This window comes from Typopeltis vanoorti, chromosome 9, assembly GCF_054136105.1.
Source record: "Typopeltis vanoorti isolate ZY-2024b chromosome 9, IOZ_Tvanoo_1.0, whole genome shotgun sequence".
Taxonomy (NCBI): domain Eukaryota; kingdom Metazoa; phylum Arthropoda; class Arachnida; order Uropygi; family Thelyphonidae; genus Typopeltis; species Typopeltis vanoorti.
This window is the reverse complement of record NC_143557.1, coordinates 43,658,584-43,679,277: the sequence shown is the minus strand read 5'-3', so window position 1 is coordinate 43,679,277 and position 20,694 is coordinate 43,658,584. Positions and strand designations below refer to the sequence as shown.

General features: G+C 34.9%; 1 protein-coding gene across 1 annotated transcript in view; it reads right to left on the bottom strand.

Annotated features, from left to right (window-relative positions):
- Nucleotides 1–20,694, bottom strand: part of nonC (serine/threonine-protein kinase Smg1) — a 1,124,353-nt gene that overhangs the window by 666,119 nt on the left and 437,540 nt on the right. Inside the window, exons 29-30 of the mRNA XM_090398044.1 lie at nt 19,514–19,713; nt 4,710–4,863 (exon numbers count right to left, since the gene is read on the bottom strand). Of these exons, the coding sequence (XP_090254170.1) occupies nt 4,710–4,863; nt 19,514–19,713 (354 nt within the window). The remainder of the gene's footprint in view (nt 1–4,709; nt 4,864–19,513; nt 19,714–20,694) is intronic.

Genomic DNA, 20,694 nt, shown 5'->3' with positions numbered 1-20,694 from the left:
CAGACTGATTTGGAGGAAAATTGTAGATAGGAAGTTAGTAATGATGTAATTTTTTCATGTAGTACTGTCATATCCTGTACACCCCTTGAGGGTACATGGCAGGAATTTGATGATGATGATGATGATGATGATGATAAACCCAAGAATCAAATTTACACTAACAACCATCTTCCTTTTTCTGGACATTGATTCTACATCAATGTCATGGCAGTCTACAGTTTTCTGTATACAGAAAACTAATACATACTAGCAAATGCATTAATGTTAACTAACATCATCACCACTATCAGAAATATGGTGTAGTTAAATTTTTATTAGACAGAGGTCTTAAAATTTGTTCAATTGATTCTCTTCTAAACAGTGAACTATTATCCATGCTATCTTAATCTCTAATGGTTATAAGGCAATAACTACCGATAAAATAATCAATTAAGGTCTTTGTCTTAAATCTCCTCGAGAAGTTTCTAGAACTTGTCTTCCACATGTTAAAGGACTATCCAAAACAAATATCAAGATTTCTTTGCCAGGCTGACCAATAAGTCTCTTTGATAACTTAATACTTCTTTGTCTCTTCAAAAGACAAATATCCTCCTCTTTCTTATCAGGGAGGTCACAGAATCCCTCGTTCTTGTAGCCTATGTTATTATGGGCAGAATGGTCATTCCACACAAATTCATCTTGGAGAGCATCAAGAATATATTTCACTTAAAGAACCCAATAAATCTGGTTTAGTGAGCAAAGCCTTGTCTAAAAACATACAATTCAGTGGAATAATACTAAAGTTATACACAAAAGTTATTATTTTCTGCAAAGATTGTATAAAGAAAGCTGAAAAGCACACATTCACATCACTAAACTTAAAAATAATTACATTAAGCTTTCTCAATTTTGAGAAGTTAAACAAAAAGACAAAACAATTTATGAATTTAAATTTAAATTATTTAAATTAAAATTTTTTTATTTTAATTTATTCCTTAATATCTTTTAATGTAGATGAAGTTCTCTTGCAGTAGATAGTACATATAATTTCACACACTTTCAAATTAATTGTTCATTTTTTGGTTTATCTCTTCTTACTCAGTATATCAAAAATGGCAATGAAACGGCCGAAAATTCTACAGAAATAAATAATGCATTTACACAAAAGTGACTTCTGTATTTATTCATTGTTATAATATTTTGATTTATTTATGGGTAAAACTAGGTTCAGTAAGTGATAAGTAGAGCTATCTCAACATTCATATTACTAATTTATGCCATTCTAAAATTAGATATTCTGCAGTTGTTTTCCTTTCATTCCCCACTCAATTTCTATATAGCAATCATGACTGTCAATATTTTAGCATTACTGTGCAAAAAATTCAGAGAATAATACTTCTTCTTCTTCAACCTTCTGGTTCTGTCCATTGCTGAACGAAGGTTTCCCCCATGATTTTCCAGATCACTCAGTTTTCTGCTTCTCCCATCCATCTCACTCCTGCAATTTGTTCCAGTTCATCTCTCCACCTTCTTCTCGGTCTTCCTTTTTGTCTTGCTCCATCCATCGGTCTCCACTCTGTTGTTTTTCTAGTCCATCTCCCTTCACTGCATCTGGCAATATGGCCAGCCCATCTCCACTTAGCCTGTTTAATGTATTTTACAATATCCATGACACCTGTTTGAGATCTTATCCAGATATTTGTCTTTCTTAATGTTATTTTTAGCATACTTCTTTCCATGCGATGTTGTGTTGTTCTCAGCTTTTTGTTTAGGGCTTCTGTTAAAGTCCATGTTTCTCCTCCATATGTTAGGACAGGAAGTATGCACTGGTCGAAAGCTTTCCTTTTTAGACTCATAGGAATGTCACTTCTGAATATGTCTCTCATTTTCCCACAAGCCATCCAGCCAAGGTGATTTCTTCATTCAATCTCTTTTCTTTGGCACTCCTAAAAGGATAACAATTGGCCCAAATATACATATGAATTAACTTGTTCTATTTCATGGTTTTCAACTTTGATAGTTCTATGGTTAATATATTGATTCATCATTATTTTTGTTTTTTCTCTATTTATTTTTAATCCAATTTCTCTGGAGGCTTCGTTTAGCTGATTTAATCTTTCTTCCAGATCTTCAAGATTATCTGCTATCAGGACAATATCATCTGCAAATTTCAGATGATGCAGCCTTTCTCCATTTATGTTTATTCCTTTTGTTTCCCAATCAAAGCTTCTAAAGACTTCCTCTAGTGCAGCTGTAAATAATTTGGGAGATATGGTGTCACATTGCTGGATGCCTTTTTGTATTGGGAACTTTTCACTGTTTTTATATAATTTAATTACAGAAGTTGCATTATTGTAAATATATGGTTTCTCAGTTCCCTGGGTTTCAAGCTTTTAGTGTTGCAGATGTTTTAACTGAATCAAATGCTTTTTCATAGTGTATATAGGCCAGACATAAGGGTTCATTGTATTCAATTGATTTTTCAATGAGCTGTCTTAATGTGTGAATATGGTCCAAAGTATTGTAATTCTTCCTAAATTCAGCTTGTTCACAGGATTGCATTCCCTCTAGTTTAGATTTTATTCTATTATTTATAATTTTTGTGAAAACTTTATATATGGTGGGGAGTAGGCTTATGGGTCTGTAGTTTTTAATGTCTTCCTTATTGTCCTTTTTAAAAATTAATATTAAAAGTGAATTGTTCCAATTTTTCGGAATTTTTCTCTGTTTTAGACATTTATTGAAGAGTTTACTCAACTGTTTGATGACAGGGCTTCCTCCCAGTTCTAAGAAGTCTACCATAATTCCATCTTCTCCTGGGGCCTTTCCATTCTTCATTTCCCGCAGTGCCATTTCCACTTCACCTCGTAAGATCTCAGGGACATCATGTTCTTCCTCACTTGAGTAATCCATAGATGATTCTTGGATGTCCCGTTGTCTTCACAGAGTTCAGTATAAAATTCTTGAATTCTTTTGATTATTGCATCTCTATTTTTTATCAGTTCACCATTTTTTCCTCTTACAGCAGCTATTTCCTTTGTTCCAACTGATAATGTTCATCTTAGGATCTTCATATTACTATTGTTTTCTATTGTTTCTTTAATTTTCCTAGTATTATACAATCTAAGTTCATGTTTCATCCTTTTACGTATAGTTTTACAAATTTCCGTATATTCTATTTTATTTGTGTCATTCAAATCTCTTTTCATATCTCTTCTTTTCTTCATCAGATCTAAGGTTTTCTGTCTTAGTTTTTCCTCTCCTTGGTGCCTTTTTACACCTCCTATTTCTAGTGCAGAATTCAAGATAGATTTTGTTAATATTTCATTAGTATCATCGATGGTAGTAGCTGTATTTAACTTTTTTAGTTCATTTTTGAGTGATTCTCTGTAACAGCTTTTATTGTGGTAGAGGTTTTGTAGATTCACTAAATTGGACTTTTTTTCTTATGAGCTTATTCCATTCCCATTTTTTGTTGATCCATACTTTTGCCCTTACTAGTCTGTGGTCACTTCCTGTGTTAAATCTATTAAGCACTTCGGTATTATTTATTATATATCTTCTGTTGGAGAGGATGAAGTCTATTTCATTGTAAGTTTGTCTATTTGGTTTCTCCAAGTCCATTTTCGGTTGATTTTCTTCTTGAAAAAGCTGTTCATAATAACGAGGTTATTTTCTTCTGCAAATTCAACAAGTCTTTCTCCTCTTTCATTCCTCTGTCCAAATCCAAATTTACCGATGGAGATCAGATGGTCATCTCCATCTGATCTTCAATTTTGGCATTAAAATCACCCATTATAATTATGTAGAATTCTTTAGAATTATTGAATGTGGATTCTAATGTTTTATAGAAATCTTCTATCTCTTCATCTGGATGGTCCATAGTTGGAGCATATACTTGTATAATTTTCAGTTGGTATCTTTTATTTATGAAGAGACTTAGTTCAGCTATTCTTGATGTTATTTTATTTACAAACAGGACATTGTCCTTGATTGTTTTATTTATTAGGAATCCTACACTACCAGTTGAGTTTGTGTCACATTCACAGTGGTAGAGTAGATGTCCATCTTTTAATTGCATGAGAGTTTCTTCTTTCCTTCTCATCTTTGAAAGGCCACAACGTCCCATTTTATATGTTCCAATTCCTTCATCAGTTCTTCCAATCTATCATCATCACGTGGAGATCTGCAGTTATATGTTCCTACTAATATCCTTCTATCATTGTGCACTGTAGGTGGACTCATTGTAGCTAGTGGAGACTGTAGCATATTTTTTGACCTAGACCCTCTGCCTAAGTCCAGGACGCGTCCCTTTTTATGCTGGGCGACAGACCGAGCCAGTAGGTAATTTTCCTATTTTATTCATTCATTCATGGGGAGATATTTGGCCTTATAGCACCACGCTGGCCAGACGGGTTGGTGCCTCACAATAGTGCATAAGATGAAATGACACAGCAAAATAGGAAAGATTCACCCTAGCCCTCAAATACTCTAATAGCATTTCGGGGTAAGGAGCAAGAAGAGAAGAAAGAAGCAAGGAAGGAAGAGGAGGGACCAGTCTACAGATAATATAACAGATGTATATTACATGAAGTAAGGCATGGTCCAGCATCAATCAGGTACCTCGGGTTTGCCATGCCCGTACTCACTAAAGTGAGTCCTTGAGGATAATAATTACATGTAAAAAAATAATACTTAACAGTCATATTATGCATTTTAAATATAATTACCCAGCAGCATCTACAGCTTTTCTACCCCAGCGATAGCACCAAGATGCAAGAGCAGCCCATGCTTTAGCTAACGTTGGACAATGATTAATACTTGATTGCAATAACCGTCCTACTATGAAGTCCGTTTCTCCCATAATTCCATCTGGCCTCAATTCTAAAAAAATATCATGAATATTATATCACTTTTTTACTTCCCAATATAAAGAAAATTTTTTTTAACTTAATATCTGGAAAACAAATACATTTAATAATATACTTAAACAATCATATAAATTTAAAAGAAAACAGTTGATGATGTAGAACAGTAATGCAGAAGAATGTGCAATAACACCAACTGACATTGTTCTCAAGTCCAAAAATAATGAGTTTTATAACCCATAGAATAACAGATAATACAGTAGTTCCCCCCCCCCCCATGTACTTTATATGCAGGAGATACATTCCAAAGCCCTCAGGGAATACCTGAAACTGTAAATAATATCAAACCTTATATATGCTATGTTTTTTCCTATACATACACACATACCTATCATCAAGTTTAATTTATAAATTAAGCACAGCAAGTTATTAACAACAATAAGTAATAATAAAATAGAACAATTATAACAATATACTGAAAAAAGAGTTATGTGAATGTGAATCTAATCTTAGCAACCTCAGAATACGATTTTTTCTTTCATTATGAAGTTGAGAACTTTCAGCTTTTCACTTAAAGAAAGCACTTTATGGCTTTCCTTTGGCATATCAGAATTGCCAGCATCACTACTCTTGTGCTTTGTCACCATTATTAAATAAAATAAGGGTTACTTGAAACACAAGCACTGTGATACTGCAACGGTCGATCTAATAACCAAGATGACTACTAAGTGACTAATGGGCAGGCAGTGTATACAGTACAGCATGGATATGGTGGACAAAGGGATGACTCACATCCCAGGCCAGAATGGAGAGGTATTTCATCACACTACTCAGAACAGTGTGCAACTAAAACTTATGAATTGTTTATTTATGGAATTTTCCATTTATTATTTTTGGACATGGGTTGACCATGGGTAACTGAAACCGCAGAAAGTGAACCTACAAATAAGGGGGGAGAGAGAGAGAGAGACCACTGTAGAATGAATAATGTGAATAATAGATCTCCCTTGATGAGTCTTCTGACTCCATTGAGATACCATTTCATCTTAATGTATGTATCAGCCCAAATAATAATAATAATATAACATTTTGCAATCAGTGTAACATGAAGCTAGATGTGCTTGATGTAAATTAAGGCAAATCAGTGTAATGTGATGCTAGATTTACTTAGTGTAAGTAAATGCAACTATTTACAAATAAAGGATGCTCTTACAGTTAATCTTATTCATATCAGAACAGCTTTCATACTGATATTCATTAATAAAACTGGAAAAATAGTTGGGTCAACCAAATTAAAGAATCAATTCTGTATTCTGAAAATTTTAATATCCTTGACAGTGTTCTTCAATAAAACTTTTGTATGCTAAACAGATGTACTAGTGAGGAAGAACAAAGTCTGATGACACCAGTTTATTCTCCTGATAATCACTGCAGAAAATTACAATACTTTTTTTTTTTAATTATAATTTCAAAGTGGCTCTGTAGTGCAACTGGAAGAATGACAGCAAAAGGCCTAAGTTTGATTCTCGTTGTGGCGAGAAGAATCTGTATACGGGTTTTTACAATTGAAGGTAAGTTAGTCGACCTCATACGGAGGAAGCAGGATTTTTCTCCTGAAAACTCAGGTTTTTCATTCCTGAATACAGACAAATTGGCCTCGAGTACACACGCAATTTACAGACAAAAAATACTAGTGGTGGTGGTGGCAGGCAGCAGATGGTGTAGGTGATGGAGACTCAGAGTTGTAGAGTAGGTGCCTTCCTTCAATGAGTCTTTGGACTATTTGGAGGCATCACCTAATAATAATAGTAACAATAATTTCTGCTTTTAAGCAGTTTACGAAAGCAACTGTTTTGACATAAGTAAATATAGGTCATTTCATTTTAATGTGTGTGTATCAGTGCCAAATAACTTAGTACATCCAGTTTACATATCATTTGGTTTTACTAAACCTAGATATTGGGAAAGGACACTCATCTCTATTTTGAAGATGAACAGAACTCAGTCAGCTACATGTGACATAAAAAAAAGATAGTATTATATGAATATATGAACTTTTGGATGAAAAGTGTCTAAAAATTTATGCATCCATATCACAGAAAGTATTAAAGTACTCATATCCAAATTTCTGAATCCAAATAACCAAAGATACTGATATACTAATGCCATCCTCAACTTTGTTAAAATTAAAATGGTTTCATTCAGCCAATGCCCAACATATTTACAAATCGGCTATTCTAGCACTACTATATGAACAAATTAGTCCTACACATGTAGAGCCATGTGTAGCACTAATGTGTAGCACTAATATCAAAAATATAGCTATCAAGAATTTTAGGAGATGAATTGTGTGATAATTTAAATCCTAAGCTCTGAGCAGTGCTTCTTAATATCTCCAAAGCTGGGGAAGATAAGGAATTTAAAAATGTCAAAAGCCAGCACCGGGAGAACTTCGAAATCTCCAACATCACAATACTACAAGACTAAAACATCGGTTATTCTAGCACTACTACATGAACAAATTAGTGCTACACATGTAGAGCCATGTGTAGCACTAATATCAAAAATACAGCTATCAAGACTTTAGGAGATGAATTGTGTGATATTTTAAATCCTAAGCTCTGAGCAGTGCTTCTTAATATCTCCAAAGCTGGGGAAGATAAGGAGTTTAAAAATGTCAAAAGCCAGCACAGGGAGAACTTCAAAATCTCCAACATCACAATACTACAAGACAACTAAAATTACAGCAGGACTGCATCATTGTAAACGTATCATCAGTAGCCCTGACAGAAGAAGCTGTAAACAGGTTAAGTGAAGGTAATACTCTGCTGTTACACCTAGGCAAATTCCAAAAGAGGAAATAATGGCATCTGTTAAGCATGGAATATACAACCTAAATCTGTTATGGCAATTAACATTCATTTCAATGTAGCTAATGTCCTAGCCAAATTGAAATTGCCTTTTAAACAACATTTCAAAAATAAAATAAAAATAAATGCCTTAAAAGAGATATACATTAACAAGAATATTGAGAGAACACAACTTGTTTATTATCACAAAGAATATGATAATAGAATGAACAATCTTCTCTAAGTTCATTTCTCATAAAAAATCATAGAGTGATCCTAATAATACACAAAAGAATAAACTTTATAAATTACTGAAAAGAGTCACTTCATGGTCCAAAGAAACTATGAACAAACTCAAGCCATTCCATGTTAAATCACCCAAAATCACAAACATGATACACTCACACAACCAATTGTTGATAGTATAAACAGTAATATACATAAACTTACTAAACATTTAGTTAAGTTACCAGCCATCATCATAGATAATTATTCTCATTTGTAAAATATTGGTTCACTTAAAAAGTATATTAAAAAAATATTCTAAAAAGTTCAGACATAATGATTAATTTTAATATATTTCATTATTTACTAAAGATACCTTTATCTGACAGCCATTTTCTCTCAGAATATATTTGGATTATTCAAATTTACACAATAAGCTATGTATTTCAAGTAAAGAGGAAATATTATCATTATTATTATTATTTGGGTACCTCCATGGAGTTAGAAGACTTACTGTGTGAGACCCACAATAACTTTTATATACATAAACCTTTCGTTAAACTCATTCATTGTCAGGGCACTCACAACTTCTTTCACAACCCTTTATTCCCGCTTCCTAACTCCTTTCACAATGTGTTATTCCCGCTTCCTATGCAGGATCCGCGTGTTACTTAGATGCAACTACTTGTTAGTACCACTCCCAACCGACCTGTCGCCTAGTCTGCCACTGGGGGGGGGGGGGGGGGGGGGCTCACAACTAATTCAGGCAAACATCTAGTGTGTACGCCATTACTAACCACATTCGTACACAACTTTCAGGGGCGACATCCAGTTCTCGCTCTGTTCATCATGTACTGAAAAAATAAATTGCATCAGAAGCTTATTATAACCCATTCTCTTCACCTATCAGCTGAAGTACACACATCTTCAACCTATTATCAAAGGGAGCATTCCACAGACTTGTGGAATGCTCCTTTTGATAATAGGCTGAAGAGAGTATCTCTATTTCTAGAAACTATATTTGAGAGTATCTCTGGATACTCTCAAATACCACCTGATCACCAAGAAACTGAGCTGACCAAATCTGTGCATACTAGTCAAGATGCAGCCAAGTCATACCCTTATAAAGAGGAATAATAACCTCCATATATTTTTACTTGTTGTGTGTGTTTTTTAACAACAAACTAATCCTTTGAGCTATTCTGCCAATTATTGCAATATGCCGTCTCTGTCCACCATTTCTCCCAAGTGCTTAGCATCATCAATTTCCTGTAATTAAGTACCATAAAGTGATACACAGTATGTAATCTTTTCAATCCCTGAAGTGCACAACATTACATTTTTGCGACATCAAATTCACAATCATCATAAATTTTAATATTTCCAGTTTTGCATCATAATCTTTTCAATTTTCTCCAAATTTTTGTAACAGTCTTCCATGTAGTATTTTGCCAAAGACCTTTGCAAAGTCAAGCAGTATCATTGGGATAGCTATTTCTCTTATCTAAATCTTCTGTCATTTCATTACAAAATGTGAGTAAGAGCATATTCCTATCTACTCCTTGTTGGATTTTACCTGTAACCAACATTTCCAATATTTTAATCACCATCTCTGAGATCTTAATTGGTCTGTAATTTGCTCCTTTTGTCTTGAAGTCATGTTTATGTAAATGAACTATCTTACCCCCTTCTTACTTAGCTCTATCTTACCTCTTTCCACTCCCTTGGAACTTTGCCTGAGCTTAGACTTAGATTGAACAACATTGTCATAGGCAATGCCAATTCTCTTGCACCTCCACATAGCTATGCAATCCCACTCCTGTATTCTTGTTATCAATATGCTGAGCACCTTCTATTCATCTACTTCAATTTTGACATCAGTCTCTATATATCTCTATATAATGATTACGCAGCAACTCAGTCATTTCTTTTGCTTCTGTCACTCTTCTATCATCAGCATAGATTAAAGTCATCCTTCCACAGTCATTCTTCCTCTTACCTGCTAAATAGCAAAAAAATACTCACTTAGATTTGGTAAGGAAGATCAAATCAGATTATGATTTGACCTTTCTTACCACACAACTCAGCCTTCTTGCCTGCACTATATACTGCTCGTAAGTATGCTGATCACCTTTTCATTTATATTCTCTCAATGTCTTTATTTTTTACATTATCTCTACTCATCCACTTAACCCTACTTGATTTATCCTATGGACTGTGGGTATGCAAGTCTTCTCTTAAACAATCACTGAGCATTTTCCATGCACTACTGGCATTGTTCCGTATAGATCAAAGACTAGAGACCACAGATACAAAATCTCTGAGAAAAATTAGGGGAGTGAACTGGTGACATCAATGGCAGAATCATATTAAAAATGAAGACAATTAGAATGGACCATGAGATTATTAGCAGAGCTAATCTAAGGTGGTATGGTCACTTAACAGAATAAGCGAGGAAAGATAGCAGGAAAGAGATCCAGGGAAAGACCAAAGTCCAGGTGGATTGATTTGGTCAGATGTGCCTTAGAAGCACAGAATGTTAGATATGACAATATTTAGGTGCTCACAAGTAACAGATTGATCTGGAGGAAAATTGTTGTTAGAAGATTAATAATAATGTAAACTTAATCATGTAGTACTGTCAGAGTAACCTGAACACCCTTGGGGGTACCTATCAGGAAATTGATGATGAAGAAATAAGTTTTTTATATCTGGTATTTCACAATTTTACATGTAGTAAAATGAAATAAAAAGACATTAGAAGATTTTAAACAGGTTTGTAAACTTTTAAATTTAATACTTGAACACCAGAACAGCTGACAGTTCTAACAAATTTGACATGAAAATCAGCAATAAAAGGACCAAAACTATGAAAATAGGCAGGTAACAAGAAAACTTCAGCTGCATTCTCAATGAACAACTTACAGAACAATTTATTTATTTCAACTCTTTAGTCAGGGTGGCAAGTTAAATCTGGAAAGAGAAATAAGCAAAGTTGGCAAGGTGTGGAGCCAGTTGGATAAATTTATATGGAATAAGAGAGAAATTAGCCAAAACACTAAGCTAGCAGTATACAAGACAGTATTCAAACCAATTTTAAGTTATGGATCTGAGAGCTAAGTCAGAATCAAAGATTAGAGACCACTGATATGAGTTCTTAGAAAAATTGGAGCCTGAACAGATGGCATCAGTGGCAGAATCATACTAAAAACAAAGATAGAAAGGAAGGAACATGACATTGTTTGCATTCAAAAATATGTAAGCAGGGATAAACACAGCTGTTTAATGTCAAGATGGTAAGAAAAAGACACCAAGAAAGTCCAAGGGTCTAGGTGGATTCATTCAGGTAGTAGTGCCTTAGAGCACAGGGATGTTAGATACTGTAGTATTGCGGTGCTGACAATAGACTAATTTGAAGAAAATTATTGATAGATTATTAATAATGTAAACTTAATCATATAGTGCTGTCACAGTAGCCTGAACAACCATTGAGAGTACATATCAGGAAAGTGTTGATGATGTTATCAGAACAGAAAATAAATCCCAGGAATATAGAAATGTTTTGATAAAGTCTTAAGGAAACAACAAAGCTAAGAATAATGGTAAATACTTGAGGATTGTGGTAAGTTTTTCAGTTCCTTACAAAGTAAACTATACTTGTCAAGAAATGATATTCTTGTTTAATTCTTTACCCATGTATAAGGAAACAAAACTTTGCACAGGAGGTGTCTTCATGAATAGGCCACTCATATATAGAGACTGTTGACTTCAAATCAATGACTTTGGTATCCCATAATGGAAAACACACCTCTTTTAGACATATATTACTGAGGCAAATGATGTGAAGTTATATACAAGTAACCTAGATGTGAAGACACTTCACACATGAACTTTCTTTGCTTCAACTTGTGTAAGTAAAGTTCATGAAAAATCCTTTACTCTTGTATAAAGGATTAAACAATATCATTTCTTGGCAAATATAATAATGGATAATTGTATCCATACTGTATAATTGTATAATAATATAATTGCAAGTATAATTGTGCATATAGACAAGAAAACTCTTACTATGGTGCTACTGACAGCAACATCTTCAGACATGTCCAGGGGAGAAGAATACAAGAGAACAGAGAGGATTTGAAAGAGGTAGTGCTCACCATTATGTTTTAAACAGAATAAAGAAGAGTATCACCCTGAAAAATATTATTGTTGAATAACTATCTCCACAGTGTCAAAGAATGTAGGTGATTACATACATAAACTAACAATTACTCACACAAGGTTTATCAAACTTCTACTTAATCTGATTAACTGACAAGAATTAGATGCATGGAACTGCCTCTAGCAACCAATTCCACTCACTTACCATCTCAGCAAAAAATAAATGTTAAAAAAAAAAACTAGTCCTGCCACAAACTGCTCATACAATTCCCAGAGATAACTCACGTACCCATGTGAACTGAGATTTCTTTAGTATCTCCTTCATAAAATCCCTTTACTAACATGTATCTATCATCTGTTTTCTTGATATCAGCTAAACTTTGTAACTTGGAAAGCTACAGTCTATTATCACAAAAAGCACTCCACAAACAAGTCATTATATTACTTTCCTCTGAATCCACTATATCAATTCCACAATTCCAGAAACTATGGTGATCAAATCTGTGACCATTAGTTTCAGATGACGATAATAAAACGACGTCTGAAGAAAGAAAGAAGGGAAACAACTTTTTCCTTTCTTAAAGTAATTCTTAAAAACTGAATAAGCGAGCTCCTAAGTGATTTGAACCATTCTCATGTGTCCTCTAAATCAGTTATGTTGTTGATTTTTTTTTTTTTTTTTAAACTATACTTCTATTATTCCCTATTATGCCAACTAAGAATGAGATCTCTAATCTATCTCTCTCTCTCTGGGATCGTTTCCTTTTTGAACTCTGTTCAAACACAAATTTTGTTTGTTTAAGCTAAAGGCATATCATATTATCATTACTAAATCAATTGACAAACAATGAAAGAACACTCTAATTAATGAACATACAACTCATATCCGTAGGTTAAATAAATAAACACACACTTAGCATAAAATACAAGTTCATAATTCCTAACTTCAATTGCCCTCCACATTAATTAGGTCTCAAACAATATCTTAAATCTTCAGACTACCAGTCCAATGGAACTAACAAATGACTAAACACATTAATCACTCAAAATTTCTCTATGTAATTGTCCATCTTCCTTTCCTTCTAAATTCTCGTTCACTCTTTTCCTCTAAAGCTAATTGTTAATTGAATAAGAAATTTCTGTACGTTACCACTGCCATTTGAGGTTACCGTGTCCCTTTCATCCGTCCTTAGATAACTTTCTGCTTCAGTGGGTCACGTCCACGTGGAGGTCACGTTGCTCGTCACGTATAGCCATTTTCTGCAATCTGCTGGGCAAATGCTCGTCTCGCTGGTCACTGTCGTTAGCCTGACCACTTTCCAGAGGGATCCTTCGCTGTCTCATTCTGGTAAAAACCTTTACCAATGGCCCGAATTGGTGGACGCCATCATCTCGCGTACAGCTTGCCCGATACCAGTCAGTCAGCAACGGAAAAAGGCCTGCCATCGGTCATCATAGAGCTTCCTTCCACTGGTCAGCATCGTAGCTCCGAACGAGAATGTAAACAGAAAAACCGGGGGCTGAAACCCGCATTTATTCCCCTTCGTCGCGCCCTCTTTTGGTTACAGAAATTTCTCATGGAGCCTTCCTATTCGTCTTCACATTATCACGTCACAATTCTTCTCCGTGAAGAGCGCTCTTTTCGTAGAACGCAAGTTCAATTCACTTTCCACGAATGCTTTCGCCTCAGGCATTACGCTATCATAGTTAACTCGCATGTAACTTTTGGACCTTTGTTAGCATTTTGACATACATTTTGCATAGAGTATATTTTAATCACTAATGCCTTTAAACAACAAAATTTCTATTTAGACAAATAAATTTCTCCTCCTTATTACTTCAAGGAAATTCAAATATGTTCTCTTTTTACAATTTGTTTTCTTCACTAATAGTACAAGTAATTCTTGGTCAGTATTGTATTCTTGTTAAGTCTTGAATGAATGACCTTTTTGATGAAAAGATCCTCATTCAAGATCTAACGAAGTCATTACTCCTATATTACTAAACTTAATAATTTCTTGCATTGCAGTCGATTTTCAGAAAATTAATACACAGCTGTAGCATGTTTTCATTCCATGGTATGATAGAGGTGAATTGAGGAGGAGGGCATTGGTAGCAAATGAATCAATACGTAGGTGTGCAGAAGTAATTATATAGGATTTGTGGATCTGTGGTATGTATTTGATGGAAAGAAGAATTTGTGTAATGCTAATGGACTGCATCTAAATGGTTTTGGTGTTAGGTGTGTGTGTCTAGAGAGAGAGCTTTGTTCACCGAGCATGATGAAGTGCAAATTCAGGGAAACTTAGGGAAGCAAGTGAATTTGTGTGAAGACATCCATGGCACAAGTAAGTGTCAGAATGACTAAGTGAGGTATCTGGTCTCTCAAGCAAAAATATTGATTGGATAGTCAATTCAAGAAGTAAAGGTGGATAGGGCCTAAAGGGATGTTGCAGTTTCAATATACTAATGGCAGAAGTATCAAAATCAAGAAGATGGAGTCTGGGGCATTCTTTAGTGAAACCTCACCAAAAGTTATAGGCATTAGCGAGACTTGGCTAACAGCAGATGATTTGGTTACAGGGATTGAATGTGAACAGTTTAGTATTTTCAGGGAAGATAGAGAAGATAGGATGAGGAGGGGTACTGCTGATGATGGCAAATGAATTACAGCCAAATAGAATAGGAGAAGTGGGAGGATGGCTGTTCATTTGAAGCAGTTTGTTGCGACATCAAGGCCAGGGAGTTCCACGGATGATCTGGAGGACATGCATCAGCAAATTCATACAATGAGTACAGGTCAAGTGATTATTATGAGGGATTTCAACTATGGAGATATAGACTGGAAGGAAGAAAGATCACTTTGCAGGAAGAAAATGGAATATACTCACTGAGAGGTAATGACTTGGGGCAGCATGAAATAGAGGGGTACTAGGAATGGGAGAGTATTGGACCTGGCTACAGGATTTCATTTGATAAACCTTACTCTACAAACCAACTCACTTCAACTTACAGAACATCAACCACCACAACCCTCAATTCTGATCTCCAAGCCATCCACCAATGAGGTTCAGATAACCTCAGTATTAATAAAACCCAGTTCTGTCTTATTTCTCATTTTTCTAATTCTTATTTCTAAATTTTCTTCCAGTACTATTTTTGACAACACCCAATTTTCTGGGCAATTTGAGATGTCTCTTATTGGAATTACCCTGACATCAAGCCTCTCCTGGCATAAACACATCAACCAATTGCATCCTCAGCTTCTAAAAAAACTACGATTTCTCTCTCTCTCGCTCAAGAAGTTACTTCATGCCTGAACAGCTGTTGACCTTATACAAATCATAATTCCGTCCAGTTATTGAATACTGTTGCCATATTTGAAGTGGGCTCCTGAAAGCTTCCTCAAAATGCTTAACTCAAGACAGAGAAGAGCAATTAAACTTATTAATGACACATCTCTTACCAACTCAATCTCCCCACTTTTGCACAGACATTTGGTTTCCAGAATATGTGTATTATATAAATATTCCCATGTGAAATGTTCATTTGAAATAGCGTCAATAATTCCTCCTCTTAGTACTAAGCTCATTGGAACATGAACAGCTACTGTTCAACATCGTTTCACAGTGCACCTGGAAACCCACAGAGTTCCTCCTCCTCCATCCCTGCAACTGCTGTATTGTGGAAAAGTCTTCCACCTGTTGTGTTTCTCAAGGAATACAATATACAATCATTTAAATCAAATGTAAACAAGTTCCTTTTCCAATTCACTACCCATACACAGTACTAATGTACTACAGATTGATCAACCAATCTCTTGTGTATGAGCTCAACATAAAAATAAAAAATAAGGATCAGAAGAGCTATCCATAACCAAGGTGGCTACATTGCCTCAGATTGTCAAAAGTGACCATGCGGTCTTGACTTGAGAGACTGCAAAACATGAGGAATATTCTATCAAGATGGGGCATATATGGAACTACAAGGACGGTTATTATGGCAAGCTCAGGAGGAAGCTGAAATCTGTGCCATGGCATAAAACATTACACAATAAGGGTGTCAGTTGTGCACGGGAGATAGTTACAGGTCATCAGGAGGAAGCAATATAAAATTTACCAAAGATAAAGAGAGTTAATCAGGTGGCAGTTCATCATCATCAAATTCCTGCTATGTACCCTCAAGAGGTGTATAGGATATGATAGTACTACATGAAAAATTTACATCATTACTAACTTCCTAACTACAATTTTCCTCCAAATCAGTCTGTCACTTGTCAAGACTCCAATATTATCAGATCTTATATTTCTGTCGTCTAAGGCACTTCATCAATCCACCTATATCTTGGTCTTCCTCTGGGTCATTTTCCTGCCAACCTAGCAGAGAACACTTGTTTTACCAATCTTTCCTCGCCCATTCTGTTTAAATGACTATACCACCTAGGATTAGGTCTGCTAACGCATTCTGGATGCTGACAATGTCAAGTTCTTTCCTAATATCCTCGTTTTTAATATGATATTGCCATTGATGCCATCTGTTCACACCTATTATCTTTCTCAGGACTCTCATATCTGTGGTCTCTAGTCTTTGGTCAAGTGTGTTACTTCTGACCCAGCTCTCAGATCCATAAGTTAAAACTGGTTTGAACACTGTCTTGTACACAGCTAATTTAGTGTTCCGACTAATTTCTCTCTTATTCCATATGAATTTATTCACTTGACTTCCTACCATACCAGCTTTATTGATTCTGTTGTCTATTTCCATATTTAATTTATCATCTTCACTAAAAACCAATAATGCCCCTTTGTCACCATATAACTGTAGCGTATTGAATAGCTTCTCTCTTGGCACCTTATCATAAGCTTTTTCCAGATGTACAAAACTCAAATATAGATCTTTGTTATATTCCCATGCTTTCTCAACTATTTTTCGTCAAGTGAAGATCTGATCCCGACAGCCTCTATTTGGCCTGAATCCAGCTTTTCTTCTAAAATTCTTCTCAACCGTTTCTCAAGTATACTTGCCAGGAACACTCAGTAGGGAAATACCTCTGTAATTCTCACATTCAGTTTTATTTCCCTTTTTATATATGGGTACTATGAGAGCTCTACTCCAATCATTGGGAATTCGTCCCTCTATCCAGACCTTCTGAACTATGCAGTGCAGCTACTGCAAGACTTTTATACCACCATACTTCTGCATTTCTGGTCGAATATCATCTACTCCTGCTGCCTTTCCACATTTTAAGCCTTTGATGGTTTTTTCTACTTGAAGTATGGATATTCCTGACTGTATGCATGTTGAGTGTTTTTTTACCACTGTGCTATTGCTGCTTGTTTCATTTAGCAATTTAATTACTCTAACTTTAAGTACGAAGTAATTACTCCATACTTCAAGGATATCTTTTTCTCCTGTTTTCATGTCACCTTTATCATCTCTAACTCCTATTACAGTATTCTTTTCTCCATTTCTAAGCTTCTTCAACAAACTCCAGAATATTTTTCCACCTTCTTGATATTTATTTTCTATGTTCTTGACAAAGTCCTCCCATGACTTTCGTTTAGCTAGTTTTACACAGTGTACAACGACTCTTGATAACTACTTTTGATAAAAAAAAAAATTGCAGTAATTAATGTAGGTACAAGAATTTATTAAACATTTACTTTGCATTCATTTTTTATCTTTCCTAAAAGAGAACCATATAAAACGCATTATTAATACAGTGATTGATCATGGACGAATTGTAATTTTTACCATTGATTATTAGATTTGATTAACACGATTTTGATATACGCAGTAGCAAGGAGTTAGGATGAGTAATATCATTAAGTATGAGCTGCAGAAGAAGAAAATGCTGGTAAGCAGCAAACTCATGAAGAATACAAGGCTCAGAGAAGAAAGGCAAAATCAGATTACAAGAAGAATCTAGCCAAGCAGGCCAAAGGAAATCATTCATTATGTAGTAAGTAAAACGAAGAATGACTATGGAAGATTATCCTTAATGAGTGATGAGGGTCAAGATGTGACTGAAGCAGAGAAAACAGTCGAGTTATTGAGTGATCACTTTGCAAAGGTATATCATCCAAGTGAGGATACTGCTTTAACAGTACACAAACACTGATGTGGGAACAGATGTGGATGAATTGGACGTTCTTGGGACATGGCAAAATTTCAGTGAATTCCATCTAATCCCAATTCTGCAGAACTGGGATTATAGGGATATCAGCTAGGATTTTGTGAGAATGTGCAAGGGAACTGGCAAAGCCTCTGACTAGACTCTTTAATTTAAGTCTCATCTCTGGTAGAGTTCCAAGGGGACGAAAAGTGGACAAGCTAGTTCCCTTGCATAAGGAAGACTCTAAGACTACAGTAGCAATTTATAGACCAATCAGCATCTCAGACATGGTGGGTAAAAGTACTGTAAAAATTGGTCAAAAACAGAATTCAAGAATGGGTGGATAAAAATATGATAATGTACGAGGGACAACATGGCTTTGTGAAAGGTCGGTCATTCCTTAGTAATTTACAACTTTTTATAATAGAGTAACAGCTGAATTGGATAAAGGAAATGGTTATACAATGATTCTGCTGGATATGCTCTGATAGGTATCAACAGGTTGTGTATAGGGGAGCAATATCCCAGAAGAAGAAAGTCACTAGTGGTATGTCTCAGGGACCGATTTAGGGTCATTGCTGTTTAACCTGTATGTTAATGATATTGGGGGAGATTTGAACAGAGATGTAAAGTTGTTTGTAGATGATGCAAAGTTGGGATGAACTATGAGGAGCGGAGCAGATGTGGCCTTACAAAACTGACAGACTGAGTGAATGGGCTCAGGAGTGGCAATGCCAGTTCAATGTTGGGAAATGTAATGTTTTAAAATTTGGAAAACAAAGATGGCATGTAGAATTTACTCTTTGGGGATATATTATTGGAAGTGGAGGAAATAAGCGATCTTGAGGTGATAGTGAATAAATATCTGAAATTGTATATACTATACAAACAAAAGTAAATTCTATAATAATGGCCAGCCTGGTTGGCCGAGTGGTCAGCGTATCCATTCTCGAGCCAAAAGGCTGCGGGTTCGAATCCCGCTGTGGGCATGGATGTTTGCAATTATCTGTGAAAATACTAGTGGTGATGGGCAGTAGATGGCGTTGGTGTAGATGATGATGGTAGTTGCAGTTCATTGTAGTTGGTGGAGACAGAGTTGTAGAGTAGGTGCCCTGCCTCGATGAGTCTTTGGACTCCCTGGAGGTGTTACGTAATAATAATATTTCAGATGATATAAGATTGGTCAATATAAAGCCAAGAAACTAGCTGTATCAAAAATAAAATTAAAAAGAAATGACATATTGTGTGATGACAAAAAGAATTCTGATCTATAAAGCACTTTATGAAGCATAAGAGAATGCAAATGGTTTGCTTACCACTGGCGAGATATTTGATTTCAGGGGATTCATTTTTAGAAGACAGGAAGCTAATTTTCTCCATCTCAATCAATGCCTGCAATATCTTAGGAGTTCCATAATTTCCAGGTACAGAATGTTCATCTTGCATGTAATCAGCAAAAAATTCATTGTTTTGTTTTGATTCCTGCTGTAGATATTTTACCAGGCACAGCAAAGATCTTCATAAAGAAATAATAATAATAAAATTTAAAAATATATATAATAAGAGAGAAAAAAGAGAAGTACTAATTTAGATTCACTTACAGGATTTATTGTCTATATTATTATAAGATACTCATGCACTGGTATATTCTAATACCACCTGTAAATATTAGACAATTAAAACATTCACACCGGGTATGTCATTTACAAAAGGGATAGTTTTGCTATCATACTTACGCATTCTAATCCCAGTAAGCACATCATCATCCTTCAAAACTAATCACTACTAAGTGATTAGTTTTGAAGGATGATATATCAGATAGTGAATGATTGAGATAAATATTTATAGTTTCTGGTGAAGAAACCTCAACGTTAAATTTACATTGTATACTTGGGTGGAAAAGAATCCTAAAGTATTTGTTAATTATAACTATTATTGTATCGTATTTTTAAGTTAGCAACAAGCAAAACACACTTCTGAACATGAAGAATAATCCCAAACATTTGTTTATAGAATACTACATATCTCATTCTTGTACCAAGGTTTATATGTTGGTCATACATAACTGGTAATTGACTTAAGGAATTTACAACGCAAAAAACGGATATTAATTAAAGGAAGCTTGAATGAACACCTTCAATATTTCGGCAAAGTCACATTGCCATCTTCAGGAACATACAAACATGGTATGTGCACGCAAGCACTTCTTCCTCATTTGCTTTTGTTAGTGCCTGCATGCACATACCATATTTGTATGTTCCGGAAGATGGCAACGTGACGTTGCTGAAATATTGAAGGTACTCATTAAAGTTTCCTTTAATTAATATCCGTTTTATGCGTTGTAAATTCCTTAAGTCAATTACCAGTTATACATATCTCATTAATAACAATAAATTTAATAATCTCATTATTTCTTTATACCAAATACTATCTTTTTTTTATTATTTCTACACAAATTATGCTTATAATATTATTTTCTACAATACTCATTTGAGTT